Consider the following 17,589-nt stretch of genomic DNA (forward strand, 5'->3'; position numbering starts at 1 on the left):
TATGCGTGTGTTCGTAACCCTTACAAAGGTTAAAAACTATGGCTTTATAGCTGAAAAGAAAGAAGGAAAATCAATAAAAAAATATACAACATTTTCTTTGTTTGTATTTGCTGCTGTGTTTGCCTTGTCTGCTTTGCAGTGTCTGAGTACTGCGTTGGCGTGTGTCTGGAGCCGTCTTTGGCGTCTGAGGCGCCAAGCGTGGTCTTGGAGCTACTGGAGCGTACGGAGGTGGTGGCGCACACGAGGAGCTGAGCGGTGCTTATAGTTTTCCCCCTCTCATTTGGCCGAAAAATGTTTAGGATAGTTGGGCTAGTTGGGCTTTAGGGCATTGGGCCTATTGTATTTGGGCCAGATTTGTAAATAGACATTTACTTAATTATTAGGTTTTTATTATTTGGTTTGTGGTTTGTTTGTAATGGGCCGGGCAAATTTGGCCCACTACAAGTTTCATTCTTCGTTGGTAAATTATGATTGAGAGAGTGAAAAATCTTCACTTTGAATATTTTTTTCTTATGTTGAGAGCAATTCTTTGTTGATAAATTTGATGCGTTGTTATGGTTATTTTATGGCACTTTTTAAAATATTTTTAATTACAAGATATTTAAATAAATGATTTATGATAATTAAAACGATATTAAATTGCAATTACTTTTTTGCGCTTCTTCTATGATAAAACAAAAGAGAAGAATATTGTAAATTTTGATTGATCATGGGTAACAAAATGGGGAAATGGACCAGAGGAAAGAAACCATAAACTTTTGTTATTATAATTTTTTTTATCATGGGTTCAAAATAATTAGTAAAAAAAGAAAATGTTTTAATGTTTAAAAATGGAAAGTTTTAATTTAATATCGGCCTTAATTTATTTTTATTTAATGATTTAAAAAAATTAATGAATTTTACACTGGTGTATAAATATATGTATATATATCATAAAGTTAGCGGTGGTCCGTGGGGTGGTTAAGCAAGGTGGTGGGAAATGGCATATAAGACGTTAAGTTCAAATATTCATTTTTCCTCCTTTATATAAATTTGACTAAAAAAGACGAACAGAAACCCTCCCTCGAAAAGCCAAAGTCTGCCACTTTCTCTTCTTTCTCCTGCGACCGTCCATTCCATTCCCCCTTCCCCTTCTCTTCTCTTTGGGAACAAAATTCCAATTCCGCTTCTCAAACCTTAGCAAATATAATCTACTTTCCATTCTAAAACCCTAATCATTTTCCCCCCTCTTTTTTTAGTATAAAAAGAACTTTCACTTTTCATTTATCTTTTTCCCCAATCAAAAGAAATACTCACCCTTAACCACCCTGTGAAAAAAGGTCTCTTTGATTTTTTTTTTTTGTATATACATGTGTGTGCTTGTGTGTGAGTTTATTGTTCTTCTTCTTATGTCAGAACTACGAGTTTTAGTTGTTTGGCCTGTTTAAACTTCTGGATTTTTTTAAAGGTTTTCCTCTTTGTTTATTGGTTCATATTCCGAGTTGACAGAAATTTATATTTTTGAAGTAAAAGTCATTGGTTTCAGCTTGAATCGTGAAATTCTCTTCTGGAGTTGATTTGTATTCACGAAAGTTTATCTGTGGACTTTACGTTATTTATTTATGGTCGATAATTTAGAACTTTAATTTCTAAGCAACTTTTATCGTGTTTGATTTGTACAAAGCCTCGGCGGCTTTTTTTATGTGCTTTGTTTTTGCTCCAATTTTTTACTTCCCCTCGATTACGTAATTATCTAATAATACCATTCAATTGTTTTTTTTATTGCTATCTGATATTTAAAGTTGTTTTAAAGTAATGATTGAACCCTGATTTTTTATCTCTTTTTTAGTTCAATTTTATGCAACATCGAGCAGAAAAGTTTTTGCTCATATCTTTCACTAAAATTTGTTTTAAGCTTCACAAATTGACCGTGAAATTATGCATTGGAAACCGTTTTATTACTGAAGAAGTCTAAACTGCGATGTATACACATATTTATATTTATGTTTTGCTTACCATGTTTTCACAGAATCACAGGGGCCATGAATATTAATGTTGGAGACAATAAAATGGAACTGAATGGGAGGGATGATCTTAAGAGGCCTTTGCTGGAGCCCTCAGATAGTGTTTGCGTAACTATACCTGAACCTGTTGATAAGCTGGAAAAGAAGAGAACAGTGATGTTCAAAATAGGGAATATCAAGTGTGCATCTTGTGTGACTTCCATAGAATCTGTGCTTGGAGAGATCAACGGTGTTGAGAGTGTATCAGTGTCACCGATTCATGGCTACGCGGCAATTGAGTATGTTCCAAAGCTCGTCAATGTAAGTTTTAAGAAATTTATTGAATCTTTATCCTTATAATGTGGAGAATGATTTATGGTCACTGCTCACAGTAGACTACTTTGACAACTTGGTTATTCTAACTACCCATACCTCCACCATGATGGCACCATGGTCAAGCATATAAAATTTATTCAGTGAAAGTGTAGTGCTAAATCTTTGGTTCTTAAACCATGTTTCTCTTATAGGCTTCAACACTTTGTGGAGATCTTAATCTGTGGGTTTATCTCCATTGTCATGAATTTAATTTTTCTTTTGGTATTTCTTTGTGGTTTTCCTCACAATTAGTTTATATCTTTCTATTATTGGGAACTCAAAAGCACTTGTTTGTATTTTATTTTAGCCAAAAATAATTAAAGAGACAATAGAGGATGCTGGTTTCCCTGTTAAGGAGTTTTCAGAGCAACAGATAGCAGTCTGCCGGCTCAGGATTAAGGGAATGGCATGTACAAGTTGTTCCGAATCCCTTGAACGTGCTCTAAAGTTCCTTGATGGAGTTAAAAAGGCAGTTGTTGGTCTAGCTCTTGAAGAAGCTAAGGTTCACTTTGATCCCAATGTTACTGATTCTGATCGCATCATTGAAGCAATAGAAGATGCTGGCTTTGGAGCTGATCTCATTAGTTCTGGAAATGAAGCAAACAAAGTACATTTAAAACTTGAAGGAGTGTCATCAGTGGAGGATATGAATACTATTAAGTCCTACCTTGAGTCAGCCATAGGTGTAAATCATGTCGAGATGGACTTGGAAGAAAAAATGGCCACTGTCAACTATGACCCAGACTTTACTGGTCCAAGATCCATTATTGAAGCTGTACAAGAAGTTGCTCATGGATCATACAAGGCAAGCTTGTATATACCTCCTAGACAAAGAGAAACTGAGCAGCACCATGAAATTAATAACTATAGGAATCAGTTCCTTTTAAGTTGCCTGTTCTCAGTTCCTCTGTTCATATTCTCCATGGTACTTCCAATGCTTCCTCCTTTTGGTGATTGGTTAGAGTACAAGATCTACAACATGTTTACTGTCGGATTGCTTCTGAGATGGGTTCTTTGCACACCAGTACAGTTCATTGTTGGCCGAAGGTAATGAGTTGGTAGTCATTTTCCATGTAGAATATTAGCTACTTATATTTTTTTTTGGGTCAAAGATTCAGCTTTTCCATTCCTCAGGAGAGGCATATACTAATTGTGACCGGTTCTTGCAGCATAACCATTCTGTCTTTTGATGTCTCTATCAGGTTTTACAAAGGATCATACCACGCATTGAGACTGAAATCTGCTAATATGGATGTTTTAGTAGCCATGGGCACCAATGCTGCATACTTTTACTCTGTTTATGTAGCAATTAAGTCTCTGAGCTCTGACACATTTAAAGGACAAGATTTTTTTGAGACAAGTGCAATGCTGATATCCTTTATTCTCTTAGGAAAATATTTAGAGGTGTTGGCTAAAGGGAAAACATCAGATGCTTTAGCCAAGCTGACAGACCTTGCTCCTGATAGTGCATGTTTGCTGATATTAGATGATGATGGAAATGTTGTCTCAGAGGTGGCAATCAGCACCCAACTAATACAAAGGAACGACATAATCAAGATCATTCCTGGCGAGAAAGTTCCTGTTGATGGCATTGTCACTGATGGTCAAAGCTATGTGAATGAGAGTATGATCACAGGGGAGGCACAACCTATTGCTAAAAAGCCTGGTGACAAGGTATTCTTTTCTTGCCTTTTTTGTTTGTTTGTTAAGGTATGCCTGACTTATGAAATGTTGAATTCTTTTAATTCAATTGCTATGAGCAGGTTATTGGTGGAACTATGAATGAGAATGGATGTTTACTGGTCAACGCTACTCATGTTGGGTCAGAGACCGCGCTTTCCCAAATTGTTCAGCTTGTTGAAGCTGCTCAGCTCGCCAGAGCACCTATTCAGAAAATTGCTGACCGGATTTCTCGGTTTTTTGTTCCTGCAGTAACTTCCTTTTTCCTTGCTCAAAATTTTGTTTATACCATTTTTATTGCTTTTTCTTAAAACTGATGGGTATAATTTCTTTTTCTTGATTTTTCTTTAGTTGAAAGGCTTCTTTGCTTCTTCAAATATTTAAAAACTTTCAAACTATTATCATTAATTTGGAATGTATCAAATAGCTCTAATCATCCATACCTCAGGTTGTCAGCTGGAGGTTGGATTCCCTGAACTCTATAACATGAATCTTTCTGTTTTTGGTTTAGATCTTTTTCACTATAATTGTAGACAATGGACTTGTTTGTTGGATGGCTTATTCATTTGAACCTTTAATTGATCTTCTAGGTTAAGCCAAAGTTCTAAACCATATATTGTGCAGAAGGAAAAAAACAAAATCAAAGAGAGAGAGACTGATTTATGGATGATCTTATTTATGATAACTTATTTTGTGTATGATGCACAGCTGCACTCATACTGCTTGCAAAGAGGCCAACATGGCAAAATGAATATGGCTGGAAACATCACTGATAGGCAAAGAACATCTTTTTCTTATTTTCAACACATTTTTGCTTTGTTTCCGTGGAAAACAGATTATTTTTTATTGAATGACTATTGATAACTTATATTTCCTACTGTTTTTAATAGTTTAGGCTTACAAGTTGTGCTGTGTATGTGGTTTTTGTTTTACTTTGCACTTTCTCTTAACCTATTTGCATTAATGAAGAGTGTAGAACTTGAGCATCATGCTGGGCTTTATGTAACTAATTATTCCTTTTGTTACATAATGCATCTCTGTGCAAATTTCTAACAGAATGTATCATTTTTTTTGGTCCAATATCAGATTGTTCTCACTGCATTTATCACTTGGTTGGGATGGCTGATCCCTGGAGTTATTGGTATTTACCCTAAACATTGGATCCCGAAAGGCATGGATAAATTTGAACTTGCACTCCAGTTTGGTATTTCGGTGTTGGTGGTTGCTTGCCCATGTGCTCTAGGACTAGCAACCCCTACAGCTGTCATGGTTGCCACAGGGAAGGGTGCTTCACTTGGTGTGCTGATTAAGGGTGGAAATGCCCTTGAGAAGGCACATAAGGTATAACCATTTTGTGTTTAGAAAAACCTAGAACGGGTTAAGGTTGAATTTGGGTTGATAATTTAGTATGTATGAGTTTACAATCATAATTGAGCATTATTAGCAACTTTCTTTGACCTGAAAAATTTGTCGATTGATAATTATACTCGGTTCGGAATAGTGTGAACAAAAAACACAACTCATTGCCATTATAAGATTTGCTGACCTTTTAGTTATAGTTTTAAGTGGTAGTCATTTTTAGAAGTTATCTACTATGGGTTCATTCTAAAATAATTGTTTTTGCCTAGGAAAATAGCAACTTTTATCTATCAAACTACATATCAACTAACATTATATAAAAATGTGAATTTCTTTAAAAAGGGCATGACCCTTTGATTTTATATTTCATGGTTGTTGCTTGTAGTGGAAGGTCACTTCTTCATTTCAGATAACCAGAATATCAGCTTCGGTACACTTTTGTCTGTGCCATTTATAATTTTATAACAATATAACAGATGTCTTGTTCAGAAGTATTGTTTATTGTCTTATCTTTACGAGTCCTTTAACAACAAAACAATGCATTGGCCAATATATACACAGTAATACAAGTGAACTTAGGTCTCGGAAGTTGGATAGATTTAATGTAACGAGTGATGACTGTTGCAACCTGAACTACCTTCTCTCTTTATCCTGTAGGTGAAAGCAATTGTGTTTGATAAGACGGGGACATTGACAGTTGGGAAACCTGAGGTTGTAAATGTTATGCTCTTTTCAAGCGTGTCAATGGAAGACTTCTGCGATGTTGCTATTGCTGCTGAGGTACATGCCTAGCTTTTTGTACTCTCCTGATTCTATTTAGTGAAGTTGCTAGGGAACAAATATAGAAAAGCTTTGTGAGAAATTTGGATAGCTCTAATTGTACAACTAGATCTGAATTTTGTTACTTTTGGTTTTTGGGGAGTGGAAATATTAAACCAAAGCTTATTTTGAAAGAAGATGCAATTCTATATATTAGATTTACCCAAAGTTGATTTCCTTTTTTTCCTTTTTAGAGCTATGGCATCTTGAATGGTGCAAGATGCCATTGAGTGACTTAAGCTAGTTAATCCAAACTTTTATCTGTTTATTGCAATCAATTGAGTCCTCAAACATCTGTTGTCATCTAATTGATTCCTCGATGACCGTTAACCATTTTCCATCCAATCAGAAATGGCTTCAGTTTATTGCAATAAAATAGTAGGGGTTTGGATGGTTTTCTTAATTTTAATTTTAGGGGCTTTTTTTACATTTAAGCCTTAAAATTTCAGGCAAATAGTCAACATCCAATAGCCAAAGCTTTCCTGGAGCATGCTAGAAAATTGCGTCAGAAGATAGAATCTAACAGGCAATCCAATAATCAACATGTCACAGAAGCAAAGGACTTTGAGGTGCACCCTGGCACTGGGGTGAGCGGGAAAGTTGGTGACAAAATGGTCTTAGTTGGGAACAAGAGGCTCATGCAGACTTATAATGTCACAGTTGGTCCTGAGATTGAGGGTTACATTTCAGAACATGAGCAACAGGCTCGAACATGTGTCTTAGTTTCCATTGATGGAAAAATTGCTGGAGCTTTTGCAGTAACTGATCCAGTGAAGCCAGAAGCTAATAATGTCATATTGTATCTTCGTTCAATGGGGATCTCAAGCATCATGGTAACTGGTGATAACTGGGCTACTGCAACTGCCATAGCTAAAGAGGTTGGAATAGAGAAGGTAATTGCCGAGACGGATCCAATAGGAAAAGCTGATAGGATCAAAGATTTGCAGGTAAGCTTCTTTTCTTTTTCCTTTCACTTTCCTTGTCTTTCTTTATTTTATGGCTTTATTCTCAAAAACGCATTATGAAAGGCTATTCATAGGGTGACAAAGTTGTGAAATTTTGGTCGTCAGAAAGTGACAATTAGATTTATTATATGCCTATGAATAATAATTTGCTGCGGCATGGTGGTATTCTAGTAAATTTTCAATAAATAAATTGGATGAACGGTGGGGGTGAGAACGAGAGCTTGATATTCAGTTAGCCTTGAAAATGTACCCAGATGTGCTTCAATGTAAATTTTAATTTAACCTACAAGTTGTTCACTCTTCATACATGAAGTACATAACATCTGATCATTATTTGCCTTAAATATGGAATGCAGATGAGAGGTTTGACGGTTGCTATGGTGGGAGATGGAATAAATGACTCGCCTGCTTTGGTGGCAGCGGATGTAGGCATGGCAATTGGTGCTGGTACTGATGTAGCCATAGAAGCAGCTGACATAGTTCTTATCAAAAGCAACTTGGAAGATGTAGTTACAGCAATAGATCTGTCGAGAAAGACCATTTCCCGCATTTGGCTTAACTATGTGTGGGCCCTTGGTTACAACATTCTGGGCGTGCCAGTTGCTGCTGGAATCTTATATCCCTTCACAGGAGTTAGGTTACCACCTTGGCTAGCTGGTGCATGCATGGCCGCCTCCTCTCTTAGTGTTGTTTGTTCATCTCTGTTGTTGCAGTCTTATAGGAAATCTTGGGTATTTCAAGATACAAAAATAGGACATAGCCATTGCTCCAAATCCACATGATGGGACATTCTCCGGTAATTCCATATTCAACTGCATATTATCAGTTATTAACATGGAAATGTAGAAGGTCCTTCAATTACATTTCTTGTAGAACTAAAATTGTCTAGTCTTGTAAGTTTGGGATTATTGGATGGGTCATTTCCAATGAAGTGATTGGCATACATACATGAAAAATTATGGAAATATAAAGGTCTATATATTGGATGGGCACTGTAGCTTTCTAATGTTTCAATGGTCACAAATGCATGTGGCGTTTCAAGTTCTAAGCATTTCATCCAATTTCAAGAACCATTGTAGATTTGTCTCTTCATCGGTATCACTTGTAAGTGTTTTAGCAAGTTAAGAAGAATGAGCTAAGAAAAAGAAACACAATTAAATTTTTTAGTAGATATGAAATTAAGTAGACATGTTGACGATGGCTCCCATTATAAAGCCATTTCCCCCCCTAAATTCATCTTCCAGTGCTTGGTAGTTTTTCCCATTGAAATTCATAATTAAAATTATATATATATTAACAAAAAGAAAAAAATGGTTAAAATATATTGTTATTTCTTGTATATTTACAATTTGAGATTTAGTTGTTATACTTAAAAGTTAAGAGTTAAGTCTTCCAACTTATTATTATTATTTTTTAAATTCCAGTCAAATTATACCAATTATAGGTATTTTTTATCAAAATTTGTTAATTTAACATGTTAATTAAGTTGTCCTCGTGATAAGGCGTATGATTGATGTAAATTAAACAAGTTAACAAATTTTAGCGGAAACTACAAACGAAGTTAATGATTGGAATAGGGTTTTAAAATTGAGAAAAAAATCGAGGATTGAATTTTTAATTTTTAGAGTAGATGGACTAAATCTCAAATTCTGTAAAAGTATAGGGACTGATATCATATTTAACTAAATAAAATGCGCGTACAGTCTACCGTTATTGATATTGCTTCCTCAAATGGAAGACAACAGCTTTTGATTCCTCGTAAAGAAGCAAACAAAACAGCAGCATGAAAATTTGTAAAAGTTAGGCTACTGGTATTGCTTTACTGGGTTAGGGCGGGTTCATTATTTTTTGGCGTGGGGGTATCTGCTAACATTACCTAATCAGTAATCACCCATATTTCAATATAACATACAGAATATCTTATAAAAATAACATAATGCAACAATTATCTACACAAACTACTTATCCTATAAAAATAACTCATTTATTTATAAATATATATATTATGAAATATAAACTTACTTATTAAATAAATAATCAAAACTTGCTATTTCAGTTCTATAAAAATGGTTATTTAAACTGAAGTAATGTGATTTTTCTTTTTCTTTTTTCAATAATTTAAATATGTAAATTTTAATTTTAATTTATTATATAAATTCATTTAATAAAAATAATAATATAATCAAGATCAGAATTTATATTCTTTAAACTCATCCTTTTATTTCATTTGAAAAAAAATACATATTTGATGATAAATTAGAAGATAATTTTCAGGTGTATCAATCTAAATCGAGTAATAATTTCATGTTCCTTCGCCATGCAATGGGAACTATCCATTCATAATATCTACAATATATTATTCCGCATTTGGAGGTTGGATAAGTTTTTTATTCCTTTTCTTTCTTTTCTAGGTTATTTTTTTCCCTAGGGAAACTGCTAGGTTTTCTGTGCCAATTACATAATTTATATGTGACGTGTGATTGCTTTGAGTGATAACTGTTTTTCTGGTTTTATGGGCATGCTTTCATTTCGGCTTACATTCTGCTATTGCTCTTGTATTTTTAACTCCTCTTTCTTCTTCTTATAAACCCCCATTTCCGCCCTCTTTTACTTGTCTCCCTCTTTAATTTGTTTTCTTTTCTTTCTTTTTGCCTTCTTTATATCTCTTTCATTTTTTCTTTTGCTCGTTTCGTTGCATATTTTTTTTACAGGTCAGTCAGTACTATTTAGTCTTAAATACATCTTTTTCTCTGCGTAATGTATTTGTTTTTATTTTATATTTTATTTTTATGATTTCTATTGTGTATGTCTTTTCAAAGAAAATGCAATTTTCAATGAAAGCTGTATATGATAATAATTCGTATTATTTAGATTTAATATATTTGTATATTCTTGTTTTTTTTTTCTTTTGTGTGTGTGTGCATGTTTTGAATTACTTCTTATACTATGTTTATACTGTGTAATCGTGAATAATATTACTGGACGTGATATTTTGGCAATTGGTTTGATTTGACCTGAATCATTGCAGACCATGTTCTTTTTGGCGCCTTTGGTTCACAGTAACAGCTGACCTTAATCCAATCATTAGAAAGATCTTTACTTTCTAAGTCCCAATGAACCATTTTAATTACTATATTACCAACATGAAATCTCACAGATTAAACATATTGATCTCATCAAGAAGATTAACTTGATTTTCCTCCCCTCAAACCATTTCCTTACTAATTGTTTCTTCTCAACATAACCTACATTGGCATTGTGTAAAATTAGTCTTTGATACTAAGAAGGATCTTTTTGGTTTTTAGATAGTGCAACCATGGAAAATGAAGCTTATTCGCAAGAAAAGCCTCTACCTTGTGATCTGGGGGACAAATTTTCATTTGTTTCAATTTCAACTAGTTTTTACTCTCTTTCTCTCTGTCAACATGGAACTTAAATGGGTTCTTGTTTATACTCGTATAGGGCCATATATCGTTGTAATCTTTTCCAAGTTTTGTTCTTTACCAACTCATTGTATTCATAATATTTGGGTTCCTGATTAGGTTGTTTATTGGAGAAATGATGGCTGATAGGCACCAACATCCTTCTGTCATGCTAAAGATTGCTGGACAACTCCATCTTGGTTCCAGCCTTTCTCAAGATGTTCGATATCGGTATGGAGGATTCCAAAGGCCTGCTGTACATCAGAAGCGTTTTGCATCTGCAAGTTGCAATGCAACATTACAGCATCCCATGACACAGCTGGCATGCCACCCAGTAAGCTATAATCTCTCGTTGTTTGGATCGAGTTCATCAACTGTATGTGCCCAGGCTCCATCAGAGAAAGGCATTTCCGGTTTCGTTATCGATTTCCTCATGGGTGGAGTTTCTGCTGCTGTGTCCAAAACTGCTGCTGCTCCTATTGAACGTGTCAAGCTCTTAATCCAAAACCAGGATGAGATGATTAGAGCCGGTCGCCTCTCCGAACCTTACACTGGTATTGGTAATTGCTTTAAAAGAACAATAGCAGATGAAGGCATGATGTCTTTGTGGAGAGGAAACACAGCTAATGTGATCCGTTATTTCCCGACTCAGGTTCTTAACGTCTTCACGGAAACCCCCTTATCTTCATTACAATTTAGAATTTAGATCTGGCTGCTCACTTACATTCTCTGAATTCTGCGTTTACAGGCCTTGAACTTTGCCTTCAAGGATTACTTTAAAAAACTGTTCAACTTTAAGAAGGACCGTGATGGCTACTGGAAGTGGTTTGCTGGGAACTTAGCATCTGGTGGTGCAGCTGGTGCCTCTTCCCTTCTCTTTGTCTATTCCCTGGATTATGCTCGGACTCGTCTGGCTAACGATGCCAAAGCCGCAAAGACAGGAGGGGAGAGGCAATTCAATGGCTTGGTTGATGTATACACCAAGACTCTCAAATCAGATGGTATTGCTGGCCTCTACAGAGGTTTCAACATTTCATGTGTTGGTATCATTGTGTACCGAGGCCTGTACTTCGGAATGTATGATTCTCTAAAGCCGGTTATCCTTGTTGGAAAGTTGCAGGTTAGTAGAACTTTATTGTCTTTCTTTTGCATCAAGCAACATTCATGCTAAAGGATTACACTCACACCTGCATTATCTTATATTTTGGATAATATCAGGATAGCTTCTTTGCTAGCTTTGCTCTTGGTTGGGTTATTACAAATGGAGCAGGTCTTGCCTCCTATCCCATCGACACTGTCCGCAGAAGAATGATGATGACATCGGGTGAAGCCGTGAAGTACAAGAGCTCGATGGATGCGTTCTCGCAAATCCTTAAGAAGGAGGGCTTTAAGTCACTGTTTAAGGGAGCTGGTGCCAACATCCTGCGTGCGGTTGCTGGTGCGGGTGTGCTTGCAGGCTATGATAAGCTCCAAATGATTGTTTTCGGAAAGAAGTATGGTTCTGGTGGGGCATAATCATATGGCAACTACAGATGGTTCATCAAATTCATTGCAATGTTATTTATTACATTCCAAATTTTGCCTTGCCTACCGCAAATATTATTTTTATTCTCATTTTGAATAACTTAGTTTAGAGAGGTTGTCTCGTCTCATAGAAGAACATTAGTCCTCTCATGGGAGGAATATTTTTACCCTGATTGCAACCGTACACTACACTACCTTTTGAAATTATGTATTGTCCTTTATATCTTAGGAAATTCCAAGGATATATACTTAATTATTACTTTGTTTTTTATCTTTTTCTTTTAATCATTACTGTATAAATAGTTATAATCACAATCAATCGTTACACATACATACATACATACATGAGACTTAATTTAATATGTAAACTAACAATCTGTATGCTCTCAAATTATAGTTTTATACTTTCAAACTAATATTCATTTCAAGTTGAAAGGTAAACTTATTATTGCAGTTTCTTTTTCCATTATCTGTCTAAATTTGAAGGGCTAGCAGATTCAAGTTACTACTCTCCTTATATAATGTTCTTTAGTGTCTAAACTTTCCCAGGCTTGAAGTCTTACAAGGAATTATTTTTACATTCATTGTTTAAAAACTGTGATTAAAATTATTTGTTCCTTTGCAAAATCTTATAAGTTTTCAAAATATTTACTCTGGTAAACTGTAAATATTAATTTTATTGAAATTTAGATTTATTTAATTTTTTTTAATAGTACAAAAACTAAAATGATAGAAATTAATTTTATCCGGTCACCTGCGAGGTAATTTCTCCATTTTTATACGGGTGCCACAAATGTCTTGAACTGTGACAAAAACATCGACGGCTGCATGCTATTAGGGAAGAGGCAATTGGTTGACTCCATTACAAGTTGGGTCTAACTGGATTTGACTTTAGATGTTGTGTTTCATGCGGAGTTGTTGGATTATCTATTCTTAACCAATGATCATTCTAATAATATGATGGGAAAAAGTTAGACAATTTTTCGCGGATGAGCAATGAGCAATGATAATCATACTTTTCACCGTTGTGCTCATTTGGTTCATCACAGAGCATGCATGCATTTGAAATAATTGGGGGGAAACAAGAACCAAAAACTATAATGTGGTTTTATTTTTTCAAAATTTCCATCGTAACAGTTGGACAACATGTTGGACTGGTGGCTATAAACCAAGGTTGTTGATGTTGTGTTCAAAGAAAGGGAGACAAAGAATCCTAGAAGAATCTTTCAGGCATGGCTCAGAGTAGCAATCAAGCTGTGCCTACATGTTGTTAAACTGTATCTATATACAGTGAAGGCAGGTGCAATGTATATGTTCATCAATATTTATGTCTAAGTTGTTTTGTATCTAAATTTGTCTTTCTGCAGTTACTACAAACCCTGCAAAAATAAGCTCTTGGTCTCTCAGTAGTACTCTTTATTCTGGTGCATGTTGGTGCAATCTTGCTGTACATATTGTTAGGACTTATCAAAATTGCCTTGCTGTATGCTTACAGCAGCTAAATTGAGTATATTTCCGTCTACCATCTTCTTTATCTTGTTCGGATACTGGACACATTTTTGGACCCTATATAGGAAATGATGCACTGCAGTCGATCAATGAAATAAAGTGATGTTGGAAATGATTGAAAAGCCAAATTTCATTCCCCTGCTGACGCATAAAGTTGTTTAACATGACTAGGCCACTGGAAATGACTCAGAGTTGAGGAATGCTTACTTTTTTTGCTTCAAGAAAAATGATAGAATTGACACTAATTTTCATCTTCATGTTTATGGTCCCTTAAGAAAACTTCAAGCCTAGGCTACTAGGACTCTTCATTTCTTTCTAAAAGTATCCTTATTTGACACTCAGACTGAATGTAGATAATGTAAATGGAAGGAGATAAACGAAATTCTAGATAAAGTTAACATGTGATTGATGGGTTTGGTGTTAGACTTTAGAGATTCGGTTTACACAAAGTGTAGAGACAAAAGGAATGTAGGAATATAATGATTCGCAGTCCTTGCTTGCACGCTAGGTTTGGTTGGGTTTTGTTTTGTTTTGTTTTGTGCTGTTGGGTTTTTCCATTCACACAGACACTCCACTCTCTGTCTGACTCATAATTCATTGTTTGCTTTCTCTGCCATCTCTCTCTCCCACATGCCTTACAGCTTTTGCTTTGTGTATCATGGAATGACAGTTATTAACATCACCCTATTGGTTTTAGTAGATTGTATAGAGTTCAACCTGCGAAAGAAGTTATTATTAGCATTATTGGACCAACAAAATTATTGGGATGCAGGCAGCCTGCACCACACAACTTTTTTTCTCCCTTCTCTGGGTCTGCCTGCTTTATCATATGAATGAAGAACCCATGTTCCATTTGTTTCAACAGAATGGGGAAAGCTAACCACTTGTGTACATATATTTCTGAAGATGAGTGATAAATTTCATTTCATGGAATGAATTAACCAGGTTAAAAGGTCACGTTAGTTCATCTAACACCATTTAGCACGATTTCTTAGTTAGGTAATCAAACTCAACTTCTCCTTTTGTTTCATGTTTATTCCAAACTACCCGAATCTATAAATGGTAATGTCAAATATTTTATGTCGAGTAATAGAAATTTTAAGAACAAAGGAGGCAAGCCCCCCTGTTTGTCTCCAAAGATGAAGGATGAAAAACTTGTTAATTATAATTAATTTAGAATTCACAAGTTTTCTACCTTTCTCCATTGGGATACCAAATAAAGTCTTAAAAAGTATGAAACCAGTCATTTATGAGCCAAGTATTTAACGTTTAACTACGTTACTTTCCCTAGTGCAGAAAACAAAACACCCATAAGTTTCAAACTGGATTTTAGGGTATATCTTAAGCTACCCAAACTATCTCAATTTCATATTTTTACTCTTTCTTTATTAATACATTACTTTCATTAAAAAGTCTTTTTTTTTCTCTCTCTCTCTCAACATTTTAGTAAGAAATGTCTAGAAATTAATTAAAGGACATAAAGATGGAAAAGGAAAATAGAACTATATATGGTGAAGGGTTGAGTAAATGATAAAAATCATCTGTAAAAAAGCAAAAGAGAATCCTTATCTTTTGCAGCACATGGTAGGGAAGCTAATAATAATAATAATAATAACAATAATTAATTAATTAATCTCCAGTCCCTGCATTGCATGTCCTAGGAATAATTTTGATTGCTGAAATCTTGATTCACAAGTTTGGTTTGAATTCTTTTGTTTTGCTTGCAATTGCCGGCCAACAACAATGTAGGTCCCTGCCATTGAAGTAAATTCCAAAAAGTCTTGATTCATTTTATGTTGTTTTTAAAATAATTAAAAAAAATAACTGTTTTTGGTTATATTATTTGGTTATATTTATGAAAACATATTATATTCTAATTCACTTCCTTTTGTATGGGTAACAATGTTAATACCAACTAAGTTAACTCTTAGTCGACATCGATTTTTAATGTTTTATTTTTATTTTCTATAACAATTTTCATTTATAATAATAATAACCATAAAATATAATATATACTATTTACTTAATTAGTTTCTACAATAATTTTTGTCTCAAATTTTAGTAAAATTAATTCCGTTGCTAATAGAAATAAAAATAAAATATTAATTAAGATGTTATATAAATAAAATGTTTAAAATTTATATATAAATATATTGATAATATTTTATTAAATAAAATTATATATGTTAATTCTATTAAAGATATTATCTATATATCTCACTGTTTAATATCATTGATATATTATAATTTTTAAATTTGAAATTTAAAGAAATTCAAATAAGATCGAAATTTCAAATATCATTAAAGGTGTTTCAAATATTGTTATAGATATATAATAACTATTTCTCTATAATATTTACAGTTTTGACGGACAAATGATATTATTATATCACCATTGACGTGGAAATTTACTGCAAGTCATCTATTCTGGGGTACAATTACTTTTTTATTTTTTTCTTGAATTAACTAGAATTATCATCAAAAGCAAGCTGTTTAAAGAAAAGGATTAAAAGGTAAAACATGTGTTGTGAAATCCGTGAATACAAAAAAGTTTTTGTGGGGTCTATTTTGTAATTTGCAGTGTAATAAATATTGGGATTTGCTTCCACGTATTTATATAACATTAGGTTTCTGTGTTAATAACAGCATTTTTTTGTTTTGTTTCAACATGCCAATTGTGACGGATCATTAAGTCTGTATTTATTAGCAAAGAAGTGAGTTTTTTTAATTATCAATATAATTATGACTTAAAAAACATGTTAACTGCGATCGTGTATGCATGTTGGACTTTGGTTATTCCTTCAAATTGATTCATTAATTATTTTTTATTCCATTAGTATAACTCATATTAAAACAGACTTTCCTAACTAAACTTTGATAAAGGGTTTGAAAAAAATTCAAAGGTTGATGGAAGAGCTGACTGGTGAACAAATCTGTTGCCAGTTGTGCCTACTCACCATCCCTAACGATTATTTTTATTTTAGGAAAATGTTAACCAGTGATTAGAGATTTGTTAAGATGATATTTAAAGGATTATAAATGTAAATTAATGATTTCCCCCTAACTCAAATGTTTAATTTTTTGTATAAAAGATGTTTAAAGTAAAAATGGAAGATGTCTGCTCCATATAATCTACAAAAAGCGAATTATTTATTTTTGAAACTTTTTTAACCAGCTTCAACTATATTTGACCTTCTTACATTTTCCTAATTGATCAGCTGCAGCCGCAGCTGCGGTTCGTTTCTTAGCATTTTCAAGAGGTTTCCCTTCTGTTAGAGAGTGCCCATTCTCCTCTAGTTGACCAACTTTATCAAACAAATTACACTAAAATAAAATATACTATATTTGTGTTTTTATTTGGTCAAGTGAAATAGTGAATTTTATGTATAGAGCAACACCATGATAAACTTTTGGCAACTTTGGGTATATTAATTATTCAACTTATCCTAAAATATCATATAATTAATCTAGAAAGTTACATTACTAACACTACAAAGAGATAAGATATGACTCTATAGTCAATAAACTTATGATGTGAGGCCTCTATTATCTCCTATATAGTGCCTTCTTTCCCAATCAACAGTACTCTAACCTTTTTAACTCTCTTCATCCTCACTGAGAACGGTGACTCTTTGTCTTAATTTAGGGTAAATCATCCTATATTCTTACTTGTTGATTCTACTGTTAATAAATTTTTTGAAATTTCATATTTTTAAATTAACAAATAAATATTATTTTTAAAAATCAACAACCTTAAAATAATCTCTAAATTTTAAGTATTTTTAACATTTGGTTTTATATCTCAATTAGAGTGTTGATGATTTCGAATAGTGTAACTCTGGATATTTGATAAAGAAAAACTTTGGACATTTTAGATATTTGATCCGCATTTTCGATTAAAATATTGCATACTTTATTATTTGTAGAAATTTAGAACACATGTAGATATTAATG

At 33.7% G+C, this 17,589-nt stretch overlaps 2 protein-coding genes across 3 annotated transcripts; both read left to right on the plus strand.

Moving 5' to 3' along the window:
* The first annotated feature begins 946 nt into the window (after positions 1–946).
* Positions 947–8,151, plus strand: LOC108474047 (copper-transporting ATPase HMA4-like). Of its 2 annotated transcripts, none has more exons than XM_017775931.2 (9): positions 947–1,447; positions 2,009–2,303; positions 2,665–3,404; positions 3,560–4,031; positions 4,121–4,288; positions 5,124–5,378; positions 6,054–6,176; positions 6,665–7,162; positions 7,537–8,151. In XM_017775931.2, the coding sequence occupies exons 2-9, from the start codon at positions 2,022–2,024 to the stop codon at positions 7,960–7,962; spliced, it is 2,964 nt and encodes a 987-aa protein (XP_017631420.1). In that variant the 5' UTR covers positions 947–1,447; positions 2,009–2,021; the 3' UTR covers positions 7,963–8,151. The 2 variants fall into 2 exon arrangements, with proteins under 2 accessions (XP_017631420.1, XP_017631419.1); XM_017775930.2 differs by having other exon boundaries at positions 947–1,319.
* Positions 8,152–9,775: 1,624 nt separating this feature from the next.
* LOC108473114 (ADP,ATP carrier protein 1, mitochondrial-like) lies at positions 9,776–12,423 on the plus strand. Its single transcript, XM_017774673.2, has 4 exons — positions 9,776–9,891; positions 10,723–11,254; positions 11,351–11,722; positions 11,821–12,423. Exons 2-4 carry the CDS (start codon positions 10,739–10,741, stop codon positions 12,115–12,117), a joined length of 1,185 nt encoding a protein of 394 aa, XP_017630162.2. The 5' UTR covers positions 9,776–9,891; positions 10,723–10,738; the 3' UTR covers positions 12,118–12,423.
* The last annotated feature ends 5,166 nt before the right edge of the window (positions 12,424–17,589 follow it).

The sequence above is a fragment of the Gossypium arboreum genome, chromosome 5, assembly GCF_025698485.1.
Source record: "Gossypium arboreum isolate Shixiya-1 chromosome 5, ASM2569848v2, whole genome shotgun sequence".
NCBI lineage: Eukaryota > Viridiplantae > Streptophyta > Magnoliopsida > Malvales > Malvaceae > Gossypium > Gossypium arboreum.

What these genes read in the sequence shown, in the direction of transcription:
- LOC108474047 (XM_017775931.2), top strand. Translation starts at nt 2,022, where the DNA reads ATGAATATTAATGTTGGAGACAATAAAATGGAACTGAATGGGAGGGAT. An exon ending in CAGTTCATTGTTGGCCGAAG is followed by an intron (nt 3,405 to 3,559) that starts GTAATGAGTTGG and finishes TGTCTCTATCAG; the next exon opens with GTTTTACAAAGGATCATACC. An exon ending in CCCTTGAGAAGGCACATAAG is followed by an intron (nt 5,379 to 6,053) that starts GTATAACCATTT and finishes TTTATCCTGTAG; the next exon opens with GTGAAAGCAATTGTGTTTGA.
- LOC108473114 (XM_017774673.2), top strand. Translation starts at nt 10,739, where the DNA reads ATGATGGCTGATAGGCACCAACATCCTTCTGTCATGCTAAAGATTGCT. An exon ending in TCCGTTATTTCCCGACTCAG is followed by an intron (nt 11,255 to 11,350) that starts GTTCTTAACGTC and finishes CTGCGTTTACAG; the next exon opens with GCCTTGAACTTTGCCTTCAA. An exon ending in TCCTTGTTGGAAAGTTGCAG is followed by an intron (nt 11,723 to 11,820) that starts GTTAGTAGAACT and finishes GGATAATATCAG; the next exon opens with GATAGCTTCTTTGCTAGCTT.